General features: G+C 31.5%; 3 protein-coding genes across 3 annotated transcripts; 1 reads left to right on the top strand and 2 right to left on the bottom strand.

Annotated features, from left to right (window-relative positions):
* Positions 1-1050: 1050 nt before the first annotated feature.
* LOC109792976 (G-type lectin S-receptor-like serine/threonine-protein kinase LECRK3) lies at positions 1051-3867 on the top strand. The gene has a single exon (XM_020352434.3). It carries the CDS (start codon positions 1211-1213, stop codon positions 3599-3601), a length of 2391 nt encoding a protein of 796 aa, XP_020208023.2. The 5' UTR covers positions 1051-1210; the 3' UTR covers positions 3602-3867.
* Positions 3868-5094: 1227 nt separating this feature from the next.
* On the bottom strand, positions 5095-8309 carry LOC109792978 (ubiquitin carboxyl-terminal hydrolase 3). Its single transcript, XM_020352436.3, has 9 exons — positions 8195-8309; positions 7907-8038; positions 7777-7815; positions 7223-7328; positions 7077-7135; positions 6875-6949; positions 6179-6227; positions 5982-6058; positions 5095-5469 (listed from the first exon to the last, which is right to left on the bottom strand). The coding sequence occupies exons 1-9, from the start codon at positions 8255-8257 to the stop codon at positions 5380-5382; spliced, it is 690 nt and encodes a 229-aa protein (XP_020208025.1). The 5' UTR covers positions 8258-8309; the 3' UTR covers positions 5095-5379.
* A 2495-nt stretch (positions 8310-10804) lies between these two features.
* LOC109792977 (ATP-dependent caseinolytic protease/crotonase family protein) lies at positions 10805-14012 on the bottom strand. Its single transcript, XM_020352435.3, has 6 exons — positions 13936-14012; positions 13792-13828; positions 13434-13684; positions 13209-13251; positions 12862-13070; positions 10805-11495 (listed from the first exon to the last, which is right to left on the bottom strand). Exons 2-6 carry the CDS (start codon positions 13814-13816, stop codon positions 10854-10856), a joined length of 1170 nt encoding a protein of 389 aa, XP_020208024.2. The 5' UTR covers positions 13817-13828; positions 13936-14012; the 3' UTR covers positions 10805-10853.
* Positions 14013-18286: the final 4274 nt, after the last annotated feature.

The following is an 18286-nucleotide window of genomic DNA, read 5'->3' as shown; positions in this document are numbered from 1 at the left end:
CTAGACTGGTGTTGGAAAAAGAAAGAAAGAAGATAAAATCTAATTTGATAATAATTAAAATAATTAATAATAAAAAAATAACTAAAATTGAAAGGCTACAGTTACAATCACTACTATATTTTAATTTTATAATAACATTTTCTTTTTTATATTTGTTAAAATATTACCATATATTAAATAAATAGATTATTTTGCAATATTTTTTTGAAAAATAATGTTATTATAGATAAAGTAATATTTTTTTTATTTTTAATATTATTCTTTTTAATTATTTTAAAAATTAAAGTCCAATATCGAGTAAAAAATGTCATATAGGTCATTTTGCAACATTTTTTTTAAAAAATGTTACTATAAATAAGTAACAAATTTTTTATCTCAACATTATTCTTTCTAATTGTTTCTAAAATCAAAATTTCATGGTGTACCAAATAGTGTAATGGTGGACAATCAAACAGTCATAACTATCTCTAAAAATCCAATCTTTCATGGAAAGACAAAGCATCTTAGCATCAAATTATTTTTTTTCTCAAAGATGTAGAGGGATGGTGTATTATGCTTAAGTACTGCAAGACCAAAAACACTATCCAATATCTTCACCAAGGTTTTTTCAAGAAAGCAAGTTTGAGTTATTCAGAGAGAAGTTTAGACTTGTCAACTACTAATATAAGGAGAAGTGTTGAACATGTTCTAGTGATTGGTTTAAATTTTTCTATCAATTGTTTGATCAAGTCTTGTGACGATTTAATTTTTTAGTGTTACTTATTAGTTGCTTTGTTATCTATTCCTTTCAAGATTTCTTTTTATTATAAAATTTGTGTTTAAACAGATTATTATTCGATAAAATTATACATTCCTCTGCGTTCAATTTCTTCTCACCAACAAATTCAATGGTTGATTGATTCAAAAAGCACTTTGGCTCTTCATTTTGGTGAGTGGCAATTGCAAAGAAATATCTGGTGATTACTTGTTAAGCTGTGATTGAACCAACAACGCAATAGTATTTTAAGCCATCAGCTCATGAGTCATGTACTCATGTCATTCCCATGCAAAGCTGACAAGTCAAGCGAATCACTGTGGATAATGTAGAAAATAATTCTCAAAGCCACGCGTGGCTCTCATCTTCCAAGTATCTTCCGGGGGAGTATGTGGCTTCTTTTAAGCCAAAGCCATCAACAAAATAACTAGACATTTAATCAATCCTAGTTCATGCATGGCTGCCTTAACCCTCTTTATTCCTGCACTCGTCTTTCTTCAGGCTTTGTTAGTTTCCGCAAACATTGATCTGAATACGCCACTTTATACCGGTGAAAAGAGTGCATGGCGTTCACCTTCGGGCGAGTTTGCTTTCGGGTTTTATCAACTGAATAATGACACAGACCGGAACACGACGGGGTTCATGGTTGCCATCTGGTACGACATGATACCCAACAAAACGGTGGTTTGGAGCGCAAAAACAGGCTACACACTTGAAACAGCATCACCGGGATCATACGTGCAGATCAACGAGGAAGGGCTTTGGCTTATAAGACCCGAAGGGAATAATAACATGAAGATAGCGAGTCCCCAAACCGTGGTTACCGGAGGGGCTATGCTTGACACCGGCAACTTCGTTCTCCTTGACGGCAACTCTGAGTATGTGTGGCAAAGTTTCCACAATCCCTCAGACACGCTGTTACCTAACCAATCTCTCTCTTTGCAGCTCAATGCTAAACTAACTTCTAGATTTAGTGACAGCAATTACGCAGTTGGAAGGTTTCAACTTTATTTTGATCATGGTAATGTCTTGATGAGTCCCATTGCTTCTCAATTGGGCTACAATTACAACAGTTATTATGTACTCAACGTTTCTGGCAATGCTTCACAGTTAGTGTTCGATAAGTCAGGGGATATCTATGTAGACACCAAGAATGGGACTAGAGTCCGACCTCAAGGTCAAAAATGGTTTAACTTGACTCTGGATCCCAAGGAGAATTACTACAGAGCAACGCTTGACTTCAATGGAGTATTGACGCAGTATGCACATCCGAGGAACAATAGTACAGGGTGGACCATCGTGAGGTATGTTCCTGAAAACATTTGCAATGCAATATTCAATGACTATGGTAGCGGTTCCTGCGGCTATAATAGCTATTGCTCCATGGAAAATGATAGGCCCACTTGCAAATGTCCTTATGGGTATTCATTTGTGGATCCAATTAATAAATTTGGTGGATGCCAACCCAATTTGACCATCGGTTGTGGAGCAGATGTGCAAGCACGGCCAGAAGAGCTATATGAAATGAATCTGGCCAAAAATTTTAATTTTCCATTGGGAGACTATGAAAAGATACAACCTTCATCTCAACAGCAATGCGCAGAATCTTGCTTGCGGGATTGCATGTGTGCTGTTGCAATTTTAGGGGGCAACACTTGCTGGAAGAAGAGATTGCCCCTTGGTAACGGAAGAGAAGTAGAAGTCACTGATAAACATTTTGTGTATATCAAAACAAGAATTAGAGGTGATGCAAACGGGGAACTCCCCTCTGCTCCCGATTCGAAGAAAGAAGATCGAGCTAAGCCAATTCTTTTAGGATCACTTATTGCCTCACTCGTCGTTATCAGTATTCTCCTGGTTGTGGTTGCTTTTCTAATTCTCTTGAAGCCGGAAGTGAAAAGGGTTGTACAAGCTGCCAGTCTTTTGGAAACAAATTTGCATTGGTTTAGTTATGAAGCATTGAAAGAGGCCACATGGGGTTTTAGTGAAGAACTAGGGAGAGGTTCCTGTGCCATTGTTTACAAAGGCAAACTAGAAGGAGCTTCTTGTAACGTGGTTGCCGTCAAGAGATTGGACAGATTGGCCCAAGAACGAGAGAAAGAATTTAGGACTGAACTGAGTTCCATTGGTAAAACCTGCCACAAAAATCTTGTAAGGTTGATTGGATTTTGTGATGAGGGAACCCATAGACTATTAGTCTACGAGTTCATGAGCGGTGGTACTCTTGCAGGCGTCTTATTTGGACAATCCAAACCCAATTGGAATATAAGGGTTGGATCTGCTTTGGGGATTGCAAGAGGGTTGGTGTACTTGCACGAAGAGTGTGACCCTTCCATCATTCATTGTGATATAAAACCTCAAAATATACTCATAGATGAACATTTCAATGTAAAAATCTCTGACTTTGGGTTGGCCAAGTTGTTGTCTGACCAAAGTAGAACGAATACCATGATCCGAGGAACTCGAGGATATGTGGCTCCTGAATGGTTCAAGAATGTTGCTGTGACTGTTAAAGTGGATGTTTACAGCTTTGGGGTAATGTTGTTGGAAATTATATGCTGCAGAAGAAGTGTGTTGAAGATGGAGACTGGGGAGGAAGAGAAGGCGATACTGACAGATTGGGCTTATGATTGCTATTTGGAAGGGAGAATAAATGCTATGGTGGAGAAGGATGAGGAGGCCTTGTCTGACAATGGAAGGTTACAAAGGTGGGTGAAAATAGCAATATGGTGCATTCATGAGCAACCTGAAATGAGGCCAACAATGGGGATGGTTATGCAAATGCTAGAAGGCGTTATTGAAGTCCCTAACCCACCTCCCCCTTTTCCCATACATTCGATACCTTAATTGCCATCCAGCCGAAACAAATTGGAGAAAAGGTGCTCCCAAGCTTGGTTCTATTCTATGTACCTATTCCTGTTTGATTTTTACACTATGCATAGTTATTTTCTTTCTTTTTTTTATATTTCTACATGATGGTTAACCTTATACTCACATACGATTATTATCAGTTTAAATTAGATTTATAATGAGTTTTATATAATGTAAAGTGTTTAAGAAAATTTTCTTGTATGTTCAACTATAAAGTAAATGTTAAGATTATAATCGGTGGAATTTTTTTTTTGCTTTATTTAGAAGGCTAGGAACAGATAAGAAAGCTATCAGTTTTTTCATATATATATATATATATATATATATATATATATATATATATATATATATTATGATACGACTTTTAATTCATATATATTAATATAATAATTTGCTTATTTAAAATAACATACAATTATTATCTATACCATTCTAGATGTCATATATCGCATCATTTTATTGGAAAAAGCAATCGTAGCATATAAATTTTCAGTAATCTTAACTTAAAACAATGATTTTTTTTTTTCCACTTTCTGTTTTACACAATTAAGAAGTCATTCTTAATACCACTTTAAAGGTAATTATTATAAAAAGTTAACCAAGCTTTTAAAATAATTATCATAAAAGATAACCAACTAATCCCATGACCATTGTTAATGTTTTACCATATCAAACTATCTTCACTCCCAATGTGTTCTGATTAAATCCTAAAACGACAGGTTTGGTAGATGTAAAACACAGTAGTTTCATTATACGTTTTATGCATTTTATATCAAAGCAGAGAACATATCATAAGAAATAAAAAAGGGTATATAATCTTGGGAAAATGTGACAATTGGAACGAAATCTAATAGAACATACCATTCCTTTCATCCTAACAACGAATTTTGCCTGAAGTTGTCAATGAGTCAATGTTGAGCTGGGTCTTTGCCGATCTTCCTGATTATAACAATGATCCTGTGTTGTAGAATAAATTTCACAGGCAGAATATGCTTTCAAAATTAACACTGATTGCCTCAACCATTTCTTCATCAAACTGCCAAGTGTCAACAAAATTATTCTAATTTATTTGGTTTTTTGGTCCACATTTTGTTTAAACGTCATATAATCGCATGTTCTCTGCATTTGAAAAAAGGCTCCTTTGGTCAAGTAAGTGATTTGATTTGCTTTGCTGGCCTCTGAAGGCAAAGGCCTCCAAGATTTCCTTATTATGTATTGGGGCTTTCCTTTTACGCACAATTATTAACGTTATTAAGTGTACAATTCAGATCGTTACCTCAGCCAATAAGTATACGTAATTCTGATGTCCCAATTTTTTTTGGCCCGACACAGTTAATGCTTAATAGTTATGACTTCTACAATATTTCTTTATACTAAATAGCTATTTGCCCCCAAAATCGAATCCGTCTTATTGATTTCTCATGTTTAATTAGATTTTCAACCTAGATGTTGCCTAGTTTAGAAGCAACTTTAATTTACGAAAGAAACATTAATAAAATATAGCTCTGTTAGATGTTATTACAGAACAATCAGATAGCAATTTGCTTCCATGGACTACCTTGATATGCCTAGGACCATGAAGATGCAAATATCTTCGCCAGAACTGAGTACTAGTTGGCATATGCGAAAAATTGTTGTATTTCGTTTTGCATCAATCTGGAGTGGAAAAAGCACTGCATCCTAGATCACTTGCCAAAGTAAAATCTAAGCATACCCACTGACCCAACAAACCTAAATCAATAGCCTTAATGTATCTACCCGGATTTCTTACACAAGGCAATGACATTGAAGTGGTGGGAGTCAGGATTTTTCTGGATCATGCTCTGTATAACTTTAGCTGCATCCTGTTGTAATTTGAATATATATTAGTAATTTTAAAGTTAAAAATAATAGAGTATATTAGATTATAATGAAGACAGGATTATAGTATGACTAAGACAACGCAGGGTTGAAAATGCCATGATCAAGACTCAACAACAATCCCGCCAAATTTGACAGGAAGAAAGCACTTGGACAAAGCAAAAGACACATAACCGTGTAGTGGGTGCACCACGCATTCAAAGAAGGGGGCTATCTACGGTAGCACCCACTAGTGGATTGGTGTGGGAATAACAGAGGAAGAGGTTCATTTACCAAACATATTCAAAGCATTATGTATCTATGAAATTAGTCCTTAAAAATGGAAGTTCAGTCTAAAGAAAATGCCTACGCTACTTCACTATAGAAACCTGACCATTTGACAACAATAAAAAGAAAAACTTTCTCTATATGCATTTGCTGAACAAACATATCCTTTTCAAAACACAAGTCTCTAAGCAAAAAGATAATAATGGCCTTAACATGAAAAGATATTTACCCTTAACAAAGTACTTGGTGAAGATGGCCCATGAGATATTGGCCATGACTTTCTTCCATCAAGCTCAAAAAGTTCATCTGCATATGAATTATGACACCGTCTGGAAATTAATCCCAGAAAAAATGCAACCAAACGCAGAAGGGAAAACAAAAAAGAATGTACTGTAATATACTGAAAAAATTATATAGATAGTTTACCATCCACGCAAGCAAAGCATATGAAATGTGCATCTACATGGTCTGATGCCTGCATTACAAATATTTGAAGTAGAGAATTCAATGGTAAGATGAGAAGCTGAATAAGATATATATTAGCACTATATTGAGTCATTAAATGTTTTAATTGCTTCTTCTAATTTAGAAAGAAACTTCTTCTACCCCGTTTTCCCAATAAATCCTCATGAACATTGGATGCAAGTCATAAAACTTCAAGGTAGATAAATTCAAGAAGGAAACAGGGTTTGACTCAATCAAGTTAAAATATACTCACAAATTTAGTATTTCTGTGAAGTAGAAAGGCCATCAATATGTAATAGGTCTACAGACATCTATCTTTGTACAAAGCAGAGACTCAGTTACATAATAACATAAACTTGAACAGAGGAACCTGTACTTTTGCAGAACTGGCCTTTCCTATATTCAAATCACTATTCTAAAAGCCAACCCAACAGCTAAATTCCCAAAATCATTCATCACCAAAGAAATCAACATATTTAATGATGTTGTATAAAGACACTGAGTATGTATCATTTATCACACCCAAAGACTAAAAAACTAACAAGAAACAACAAGAACACAACTAATCCAAATTGATTAGATTATTTTTACACTTCACAAGTTCCACTAATATATCACATAATTCCCAATACAGTGGTGCTTCAATCAATAAACTACCTCTGTATCACCAGCAGTCGCTGCCACTGTATGAGCAACTTCCATTTCTGTGTTATTCTCAAGAAACACACCACGCTGTATAATATAAATATAAAAAAATGCAAAATGAACATTCCTTTTAGTTGATAAATAATATCTATGCCTGCATATGTGGATATACTGGGGAAAAAAAGAGAAAGAAGGTAAGGGTGGGAGGAATAACCTGCACTGGATCCAAGCTTGCAGTAGATTTAAAAAAATTATCAAAGAACGACCCCTCAACTGACAAAAGCAACACTAAATAAATGAGAAATAATGATCACATGCACTAAAAATCTAACAGAGAATTGTTAGCAATTGAAAACTTACCAAACTTGACTTTAGAAGTCAAGTTGCCAAGAGCATGAAGCAGTCCAATTGTGCCGCAAGCATTACCCACAGTTTGTTTCATAAAATACACTTTATTGTCATATTCCTGCACCAGAACACCACAGCATGCAGATCACTGACTAACGTTCAATAATATTATGATATTAAATAAAATAAAATTTTATTAGGCTTCTGTTTACCAAATAATGAGACCTAGAAATACATACCCCTCTGTTCTCTATTAAAAAAATAGTTTCTAAATATAAACAAATTTGAATTGCTTTTATTTCATTTAATAATTTAATAATATTCTTCTTACTATATCCTCCTTTAATGAATGACATTTTAATTTGCACTAACATTTATAACAAGGACAATTTAGAAAAAAAAATAGAATTAAGTTTAATGTTAATATTCTTAAAATCAGTTATTTATTTATTTGCTTATAATAGATAAGCAGAGGTAGCAATTGTGAAACACAATATGCAATTCTCAGAAGCAGGGGAAAATGATGAAAAGATTATATATAACAATAGATTTGTCCATTCAGTCACCTTTTTTTCATCTTCCTGCTGCAATCTCTCTTGTTCAGTCTGACAACAGTGAATGTTTGGCAAAATCAGAAGAAAATAAAAAAAAAAAACTGACACACACATAGAAAAAAAAAAGGAAAAAGGTAAAAACCTGATTGGTGACGGGATAGAGAAAAAGCACGGCAAGAACAGGCTTTGGAACCGTTTCCAGAAGCTCTTCATCTAAGCCGTAAACGTCACAGCATTGTGCCTCATTGTGTGGAACCCCAAGCCCCAAAAGGAACTACGAAACGCACAAATAGTTATAATTATAGTTATACTATGCATGCACTTGATCCAAAAACAGAAACTGTAAAAGATTGTTTCATTCTGGATTAAAATTTGTTACTATCCAAACCGCGTTATAGAAAAAGAGAGACGTTGGGATCACAAGGAGAACCTGATTTATGACGTCAGGGTTAGCTTCGAGCGGAAGCCATCGTTTAGTTTTAACAGAGGCCATTGCTTTCGCTTCTTCCTCCTAACAAACTTTCTCGTTGCGCTTCTAACTGCCATAGCTTTATTTATGGTCTTGTGCCGGGCCTTACTGGGCCAAGTAGTGCATATCAATCGGGCCTGCAACTTTCAGCCCATTTCTTGGCATGTCACCTATTTTCCCTTTCTCCCCAATTCTCGTTATTTTTTTATTATTATTTAAATAATTTTGGTTTTAATGTGAAATATTTATTGACTTCTTTATCAGTCTGACTAATTATCTTTAGTTGCAGAGAACTAGTTGATTAATATAAAATATAAATTAAATTTATAAATTTTATTATTCATTGACAAAAAAAATATTGTTATTTAATTTTTTTATTATAAAACATATTTAAATTAAAAAAGTTAACAAATAGACTTTAATACAAATACTAATTTGATATTAAATAAATGAAATTTGCATAAAGTTTAATGTTCAAATATAAGATAATATGTATAAAGTCAAATTGTTGTTTTTATATTTTTTTCCAAATATAAAAAATAACATTAATGTAGTATCAATATATATATATATATATATATATATATATATATATATATATATATATATATTATTTATTTTTATTTTATTTTTTTTATTTTTTTTTGAAAACATACTAGTAAATCAAAATAAAATAGTATTACATTCATTGACTAAATAAACATACATATATTAAAAAAAATTATTATTTTGGTTATTATTTAAAAAATATTTTAAACAAAACTAAATTTAAATAAAAATAAAATATATATTATATATATCTTAATTTACAATCCTAATTAATATTTTTAATAAATTATTATAAATTCTTTAGTGATACAATCCTAACCACTAATGAACTCTTTAAAAGGGATAGGTCTATATAAGATTCTAAGGGAGTGGGCTAATAAGTTACTAAAATTTATTTCCTTTTTTTATACATATTATTTTGTGTATATTTTGATGACTAGAAGATTGAAAGGAAAATTTGGAATGACATAAGATCCAAAGACCCAAGCTTCTTCTTGAAGGCTTGGATAGTGTACCTAGTCTTCCTTATAGTACACCCAATTCTACCTTCTTTATGGTTTTTTAATTTTGTATTTGTATAGTTGTTTTGTATGTTTCTATTTCATATTTTGAATTTGTATTTTTTTTTGTAAAAGTAGTGTAAGAATTTATTTCCATGTAAATTTCTTTTTAGCGATGTAATTTGTTTTTGGAAGAGGCATAACTAGAAAATGAGTTTTCAACTTATTGAGATTGAATGGTCCATGAGAGCATCTCTTGGATGCATGACTTTGAAGTTAAACATCCACTTGCCTAAAAGACAAGTGATTAGTTGTCAAGATGTCTCATGATTCATTTAAGACTCCAACAAATCACATGATTCTGTCTAGTTACACTTTTGTCATCTTGTCATATAGCAAACCCCCATTCGTTTTTTAAGTCTTAGGATAATGACATTTTTTAGGAGGGAAATAATGTAATTAAAGTTGGTTAACTTGAGCCCAAGTTAACCTAACCTTAATTACACGTAATTATGATTAGTCTAACTTGTATCATAAGCTATCAAACCCTATATATACATTCCTCCTCTTATGTACACTCACTTTTGAACATTTTGAGAATAAAATTCAATCTTGTTCTCTCCAAGAAGTTTAGTTCTCTCTATTGAAAAATTATTTCCTTATAAACTTTTATCAACAAATTCTTCTTTGTGGCATGTTCTTCACATTCTTACTTATATTCACCTAAAATGGTGCATACCTCCTCCTTCCTCCTCCATCATTTGAAGTTTTCTTTTTAATTTTAGAATTCATAAAAGAAGATTGGACATATGTTGAAACTAGTTGAAAAGAAACATCAACTATCTCTAACTTAATTTCAACATTTAGTTATAAATTTAAAATTACTAATTTTAATTATTATTGTTGTTCATAAATAAATAGATAAATAAAGCTATTTTATTTTTTATATAGTTTTAATTATCATCATTTCATCAATATAATATATAATAAACTACTAAAATATAACTTAATATTATAATTATCGTATATTTATTAAATTTAATTAATATAATATACGTTAATTAAATTTATGTATGACTGTTCAAATAAATCTATTTATATCGAAGATATGCAATCAAATCAAAATTAAATATTATTACATTTAATGCTTAAGGACAATAAAAATGAAATAAAATTTAATAAATATAATATATGCTTATTAAATGTACGCAAGAATTTCCAAGAAAAAACATATTTATATATATATATATATATATATATATATATATATATATATATATTAAAAACATACTATTAAATCCAAAGTAAATATAAATACATTTAATGATTAAATACATTAGAAATGAAATTAATATATGATTTTTCTTTTGAAATATATTTTATAAACTAACTTTTTAAACTAATAATTAACATATATTTGTATATTTATTAAAATTTGGTTAATATAATATATATTTATAAAATGTATGGCTTTTTAAAAATAAAACTATATATATTTACACCACTATTGAACTGAAAACTGTTTCCTCGGTGAACTGAAAACTCTTTTATTGATTGGTGAAATAATATTCTCAAATTCTACGAACCCAGCGCTCAAGCCTAAGTTGTTTCATAGCAGGCCCAACATCAGGCTTACGTTTCTGTGGGCATTGCCATTTCCCTGTTATCCCCGCGACATTATATTGTTCAAGATTTGTTGCTTCTGCCAATGCCTTTCTCTTTGTGACACCGTCTTTTTCACATGACAATGGAGGTTTCCCTACACTTGTTGAACGCTCTAACAATATCTTTTCTGGTTTCTTCCAAGAATTTTCATCATTTGCTCCGGTGCAACTGTTCTTCCTTGTTGTCACGAAACCATCGTTTTCTTTATTGCTAGCACAAGGTGAAGTTCTTGTTGAGAAGGTTTTAGCTAAACTTGCACTCGAGTCAAGCTTGTCATTTTCGATTTCAGCTTTTGATTTTGATTCTCTTGTGTCATTCTTTTGTGCCAGTTTTGGAGGTCGCATTGCACTTCTATCAGTATCCAATGACATCAGATGTCCTTCTCGATCACAGCCAGGAATTTCGTGATTCAGGCTCAATGTCTCGTTGTACTTGGTTGGACCAAGATTATGTTGCAGTGTCTTATCTTGCATGCATGGCTGCAAAATCTTTTTCGGATGGAAAGTATCAGCAGATGAAATTTTCTTCGTTTCAGCGCTTTCATCACCCTGTGATTTTAACAGCAAAAATAAAAAGAAGAAACAGTGAGCACAGATGCCTTGGAGGAAGTTACTGCACACATTTATGTATTTTCAGTCATGTATGAACCAAACTTCCTTTCACTACAAAAGAAAAATCTATATACTGTCGGTTTGTTGTTAAACTTCATCCTATTGGCAAGTTCATAAGGACAAACAATTAGCATATGGAAGCTTTTGTTTTTGTTTGAAATTCCACCAACTAAACAGTATATATTCATCAGCTAGTGAAGCATTCTATTTCTGAGTTCAATTAGGCATAAATTTTCATTGGCAGACTTTAATTCAGTCTTACATCAGAAATTACGAACATGTGTATTCATCAGTGAGTAAATATGTTATTTACCTGAAAAATTATAAAACAGAAAGGTATGAATAGAGAAATCAAGAATTAGTGTTAATATTCATTGGATCATATTTTCATAGACATGTTCGTATAAGTTGACAGTCTGGTAATTGTGGGCAATTACATCACGACATGTGTGTCCAAAGTCCAATTCAAATCTTATCATTACAGATGCTCTCACATGAAGGATTCGGGGTGGCCTTGAAATATTTTCCAGGATTGGAAATAGCTTGGACTCCCAATGGCCTATTCCTTTGCCAATGCAAGTATGCATTGAATATCTCACAAGAGTATGGCATGCTGGATTGCAATCCATGCACATTTCCCATGGAAAAGCATCATCACTTGTCAACATCAGCAGGCACTCCTTAGCCGGATCCATCACTGTATCACAGGTAAGTTGGTCGACTATATACCTCACTACAACACAACCAGAGTTGTCACATTCAATCCACATTTCAAGTCAATTCATGCAAGCCCCCGACAAGAATATGGCACGCTACAATGCTCTAACCTTGGTGAAATATAGCGACTCCGGTTGGGCATCATATCTAGTAACTCGTTGATCCATTACTAGAAACCTTGGGTTAGTCCTATCGCATGGAAACTAAGAAACAGATCTCATGATATCCAAGTCTTCAACTAAGGGAGTGTACTGGGTTATCATAGGTTCCATGCTACCAGTGTAATTGTATGGCTCTAGAGAATGCTTTATTCTCTACATGTGTCCTTAACAAGTCCAAAAACTCCCCTATCCCATGTGACAACTAGTCAGCAATGCACTTGGCATCTAATCCTGTTTTTTCACAAAAGAACCAAGCACATAGACGTAGATTATCTTAATATAAAAACACCTTCAAGTCAACTAGTGCTATAACAATTGCATACATTCCAACAGAAAGGTTATTTGCCCAGATGATTATAAAACAGAAAGGTTATCATGGAGAAATCAAGAATGAATAAGCTGCGTTAAGGCTGCTTTTGCTTTACCTTTGGGTTTTTATTAGAAGATCTATCGTGCTCAACACACCCTTTGGAGTGGACATTCTCAGAGTCAGACTTACTTTTATCTTCTCTCACGACTTCAAAATCAAACCTCTCATTTTCTTCAGAAACATCATCTCCAAAAAGACTACTTGTATCACACTCAGGTGACTCGTAAACATAGCTCGAGAACCAGTTTTTGATGTCTAGAGGCTCTGAATTAGAAAAATGAAAACAACACATAAAGCTTGAATAATTGAATATGTAGGACTGAACAGAAGTTTTCTAGGCAACCAAATCATAGCTACTTTTTGCAAAAAGAAATTCTAAAAGAAGTACGGCAAAGTGCAAACCAGAAAGGAGCGAGCATGAGCTGAATGACTCCGGATTCAGATTCTGTAAGAAGCAAAAATAAAAAATAAAAATCAGATTCAAAATTCTAAAATCCTCATCTCTTAGCTTAACATCTGAGAGCCAAACTTTAAAAACCCTAAAATAAAATTTAACCTTTGAATACAAATAAGCTGAGTTTCTTTCTTCCCTCAATTCAAAAGTGAAAAATTGAGTAGAAGCTTTACCTTGGTTAAGCACAGGTCTTCGTTATGATTATCCTCTTTAACGCAAGTTATGTTACATTGGACTCCCTTCTCCCCAGGAATCCCATCATTTCGAACCCTAACTTTTTCTTCTTCTTCCTCCTCCTCCTCATCATCTTCATCTCTCAGAGATTCTTTTCCTCCTAAAGCAGAATCTTCGGAACTAAAATTGGAATCCAGATCGGGAGACCGATACTCATAGCTTGAGAACCAAATCCCAACATCAGGAGGCTCTGACAGACACACCCAAAAACATATAATTCAAAAAGAGTTAACTTTTAACGTTTGGGTGGTTTAACAGTTAAAATATTAAAAGTTATGAAAAGTAATAGATAGGAACCAGAAGGGCATGAAAGCGACGACATGGAACTGGGAACCTAAAGAAAAAAAGATGTCACAACAGTTTAAACTTTCTTAGCATCCAAACAGGGGTTAAAAAAATGAAAAAACGGTCGAAGATGGGGCGAGTAGAAGAAAATGGTACTTCAAAATGCAGCTACGATAAGATGCGAGCACAGAAGAGAAGAGAAGAGAAGAAGGTGAGATGGTAAAGGCTATCGCCATTTTTTCGTTCGAAATCTTTTAAATTTCGCGGCACGGGATTGGCGCCCTTTTTGTTTTTTATTTTTAAGGGGGAGTTGGACTAATAAGCGGTGAATCTCATTCAATAAATAGAAATATGAAGAAAATAAATGAAATAATATTTTTGTTTGTTTGTTTAAATAGAAAAGATAATAATATATAAATATTTTATAATAACAATAAATAGTTTAATATTATTTACTATCTTAAAAAAAATTCTTTACATTTCGTATTTATAAAAAAAATTAAATCATAATTTTTAAAAAATTCCAAAATAAAAAAGGAGAGAATATTCACTCAATTTCATTCCAATTTATGAAAATTTAGGGTTGATTTATTCATGTTTAATTTTATTTTTTACTTTTTAATTATGAAATATTCTTTTTATTTTCAAATATATGTATAGGAAATACTAAAAAGCATTTTATATGAAAACAATTACAAACACAATTAAATATTTCTATAACTAATTCATCTTGCCTTCTTATTTCCTTTCACTCATTTCTCCCCACTAAAAATAACAATGGTTATAATCCAACACTAGTAGAGATGATGTAAGTAGTATATCCATAACATCTTTTTTGTATAGCATGAATATTCACATATTTTATAAGCATTAGTTATGCATTTCCTTCCTTGCAAAAAATGCAAGGATCAAAAGAATGATTGAGTTCTATTTTTAGTTCAGACAAAAGATAAAGGTCATAAGAAAATATTTTCCTCTCCATAAAGAAAGGGAAAAAATTGTGTTATCATCTAATTTATCTCAACCAAATTTTTCAGACCTTGAAAATCCAATCAAATTAGGGATTCACTGGTACTATTTCACCCTTTGTTTTATCATTTAAAATACTACCGTTGTCTTCCCTTCGTTGTAAGATACTAAATAAAAAAATAACAATCAGAGCACTAAGTAAAGTTGTTTCTTTTATTTTTCTAGTCCCAAAGTAGTTTACTCAACTCATTCCCACCGTGCAGGTTAAGTAAATTAACGACTTCATATAAGCAAGGACGGAGCCAAGGGGGGACCTACGGGTGCCACGGCCCCCCCAACAATTTTAATTTTTTTTTATATACATATATATTACTATATGGCACCCCCTATTTTTAATATAAACCCATATTTTTAATATAAACTCATATGTATATTACTATATGGCACCCCCTATATGGCACCCCCAGTATTGAAATCCTGGCTCCGTCCCTGCATATAAGGATCTCACATCCTTCTACCCATTCTTTGTTCACATGATCCTCAAAGCAAATGAAGAAGGCCAAACAAAGGTGCCACGAAGCCTCTATCACGCACATCTTCTAAGAAACAACAATAATCCACTACTCCATCAAATGCTCCTACTTCTTAGCAAAGATCATAGGAATACGCAATTATTCTTCGTCATAGTATAGATAAACCCAATTTTCATTCTTTTTCGGTGCACTCACTTAATATATATAACACACAAAAAGATGGGATGAAGTAGCCTTAGGCTCTGTTTGACCAATCATTTTACTAGCATCTTGCATTCACACCTACAATCGACAATTGCTTGAAGATACTGTTGTAGATTTATTAGTCTTCACAAATCATTGATTCCACTTATTATCTCCTATGAATTATGATTATTTGTTACCATATACAATTTAAGGAAAAAGCAAAACAAACTAACAATTTTTTTTAAAACATATTGGTAACAAAAGGAAATAATGTTGAAATATATACAAAATATTGATATATATATATATACATATATATATATATATATATATTAAAAGTAAATTAAAATAACTTATTTTGTAAATAATTTAGATATTTAAGTTATTTCAAATTGTAGAAACATCCGAATACATGTACCATATTATTTGCATGTCACATCTTCAACCAATAGCAAATTTTGCCTACAAATATAAAATTAATTTTATAATGTGTTTGGATGAGGAATTTAAATAAAATAACTCATTTATTTGAAGAATTTCAAATTTTTTGAAGTGAAATATCTTGTTTAAACAGAAAAGTTATAAAGAATTTAAAATTCAAATATTTGTGAAATTCCTTGAAATAGTAAAAATTTAAATTTTTTGAAAAATAATAATAATTTAAAATTTCTCATTTTTTTCTTATTTCATTTATATATTTTATCTTATTCTTATCTCTTCATGTTTTTAATTATTATATATTCAAAATTATGTTTTAAATTATTAAATATTATCTAATATTAATTTTTAAAATTATTAAATATCTAAAAATTAGCTAATATTTATTTTTGTAAAACTTAATTTAAAAATCTCAACATATAAATATATCTTTAAAATCAATTATACTATGTTGGAATCAAATTATCATATTCAACCTAATAATTTAAAATTTAAGAAATTTGAATTAACTTATCTAAACAAAATATTTTAAGAATGATAGAAATTGAAATCAAAATAATTCAAATACCAAAGAATTTAAAATCCCTTGAATTTGTAAAATTCCTCATCCAAACACAAACACACTATTAATTAAAAATAAATAAACTTCAAAAACCAATTTTAATTATAACCAATTTTGAAATATAAAAACAAGCTATATAACCGATTATTATTAGGGTAAAATAGTCACATAGATTCAAATAACCACCCTTACTAACATGACAATATATTTTCACTTATATTTATTAAGAACCATGATATCATCTCTTTTCTTTTAAATGCATGTGTACCAAATAATATAAAATAAATAAACAAATAACGGATGATGGAACCCACCTATCTCTAGTGACTAAAATTACTCCACCGTGAACTATATATTATCCGTTGTCCACGGCAGCACAAACCTCACCTTCAATATCTTAATTAGGTCTACATATTTGATTTTATCTTTAAATTTTTAAATAACAAAAATAATATTAAACATTAATTATCCTTGCAAATACAAGATTTAAACCTATAACTATAAAATTTAAAAATCAAACATCAATTGATGTAACAAACATTGATAATTTTTAAACATTTTTATTAAATAAAAATAGACACATCAACAATACTAGTATTTATAATGTGTTTAATGTTATATCTCCCCATAAAATACTTTTTTACCTTATCCAAACCACACCTTTAGTACAAGATTTTTTTAAAAGTTAATAAAACTTATTGAATTTGTATTATGTTGATTTATTTAATTAGATGTTAATATTTTTTTTCATTATAAGGGAGTATCTATCTCCCATCCAACACAACACTAATCTCCTTTAGTGTTTTGTTATTAGGTATTAATTTAAAAATATTCTAAAAGTAATAATAAATTTTTGAAAACAGTACATTATTTATTTTTCAAATTCTCATCAAATCATTTAGCTCACTTAATTAAATAAAGTACATGAGTGTACAAAACTTACCCGTGTTTAATTCCCATAGATTAAAAAAAGAAAATACACAAGATTTAACGACCATTAATTTTAAATTTAGCTTGAATAACTTTTTTGTATGAAAACTAAATCCAACCCTCGACACCACTCTTATCAATCGTTTACAGCATTCTCATTACAAGTATTTTTTTACATAAAAGAGGGATTCGATCAATGCATTGCCTTGCCTCATAATTAGCATTTTTCGCTGTAGTTCAATGCAAGAATTATTAGAAGGCTCAGATCATTGAGAAGATTTATAAGTTAAAAAATTGAATTTTGCACAACGCTTAAACAACAATGCAATCAGACTTGATATATGTGGAAAATCTCTAAAAGAAGCTCTTTTTCCACCCTTTATCAATGCAGCTTTTTCTCTCGGCAAACATGCATCAAAGTTTTGAAAAGGGGATTAGTTCTGATCAATGAAGTACAAATGATTTAAATGGGCATAAGATTTAAAATGCTTACCTTTAAGATCCCAATTTGAGTACACATTATATTATTAAATCGTCGAACACCAAGAACATTTCATATGTATGTCAAGTAAAACATTACCTCAAAAGTGGAAGCAAGTATAGCTAAAACAAGCTAAATCTCAACCGTAATGGTCTTTATAGTTTGCCAATCACAAACATTCAAAAGTTGCAAGATCTACACAAACGAATCAATACTGGCTTCTTCATCACACCACAACGCCTACCTACAGTCGGTGTTCCTAGTGTTTTCTCTCTCACCCTTTACTATGGCTAGAGAAATAAGAAAACTTTTTTTTACTGTGAATTATGCTGCACGATTATATTAACGTTCTATTTTGCTGCACGATTACACTAGTTTATATACAGCTAGCATAGCAACCGAAAATGA

This window comes from Cajanus cajan, chromosome 11 (assembly GCF_000230855.2).
Source record: "Cajanus cajan strain Asha chromosome 11, NIPB_CcT2T_4, whole genome shotgun sequence".
In the NCBI taxonomy this organism is placed as follows: Eukaryota; Viridiplantae; Streptophyta; class Magnoliopsida; order Fabales; family Fabaceae; genus Cajanus; species Cajanus cajan.
Note: the sequence above shows the minus strand (reverse complement) of the source record. Positions and strands in the feature narration are given on the sequence as shown.

What these genes read in the sequence shown, in the direction of transcription:
- LOC109792977 (XM_020352435.3), bottom strand. Translation starts at nt 13,816, where the DNA reads ATGTCGTCGCTTTCATGCCCTTCTG. An exon ending in AAGACCTGTGCTTAACCAAG is followed by an intron (nt 13,252 to 13,433) that starts GTAAAGCTTCTA and finishes TGCTTCTTACAG; the next exon opens with AATCTGAATCCGGAGTCATT. An exon ending in CTTCTAATAAAAACCCAAAG is followed by an intron (nt 11,496 to 12,861) that starts GTAAAGCAAAAG and finishes TTAAAATCACAG; the next exon opens with GGTGATGAAAGCGCTGAAAC.
- LOC109792978 (XM_020352436.3), bottom strand. Translation starts at nt 8,257, where the DNA reads ATGGCCTCTGTTAAAACTAAACGATGGCTTCCGCTCGAAGCTAACCCT. An exon ending in AGCAGGAAGATGAAAAAAAG is followed by an intron (nt 7,329 to 7,776) that starts GTGACTGAATGG and finishes GTTCTGGTGCAG; the next exon opens with GAATATGACAATAAAGTGTA. An exon ending in ATGCTTTGCTTGCGTGGATG is followed by an intron (nt 6,059 to 6,178) that starts GTAAACTATCTA and finishes ATTCATATGCAG; the next exon opens with ATGAACTTTTTGAGCTTGAT.
- LOC109792976 (XM_020352434.3), top strand. Translation starts at nt 1,211, where the DNA reads ATGGCTGCCTTAACCCTCTTTATTCCTGCACTCGTCTTTCTTCAGGCT.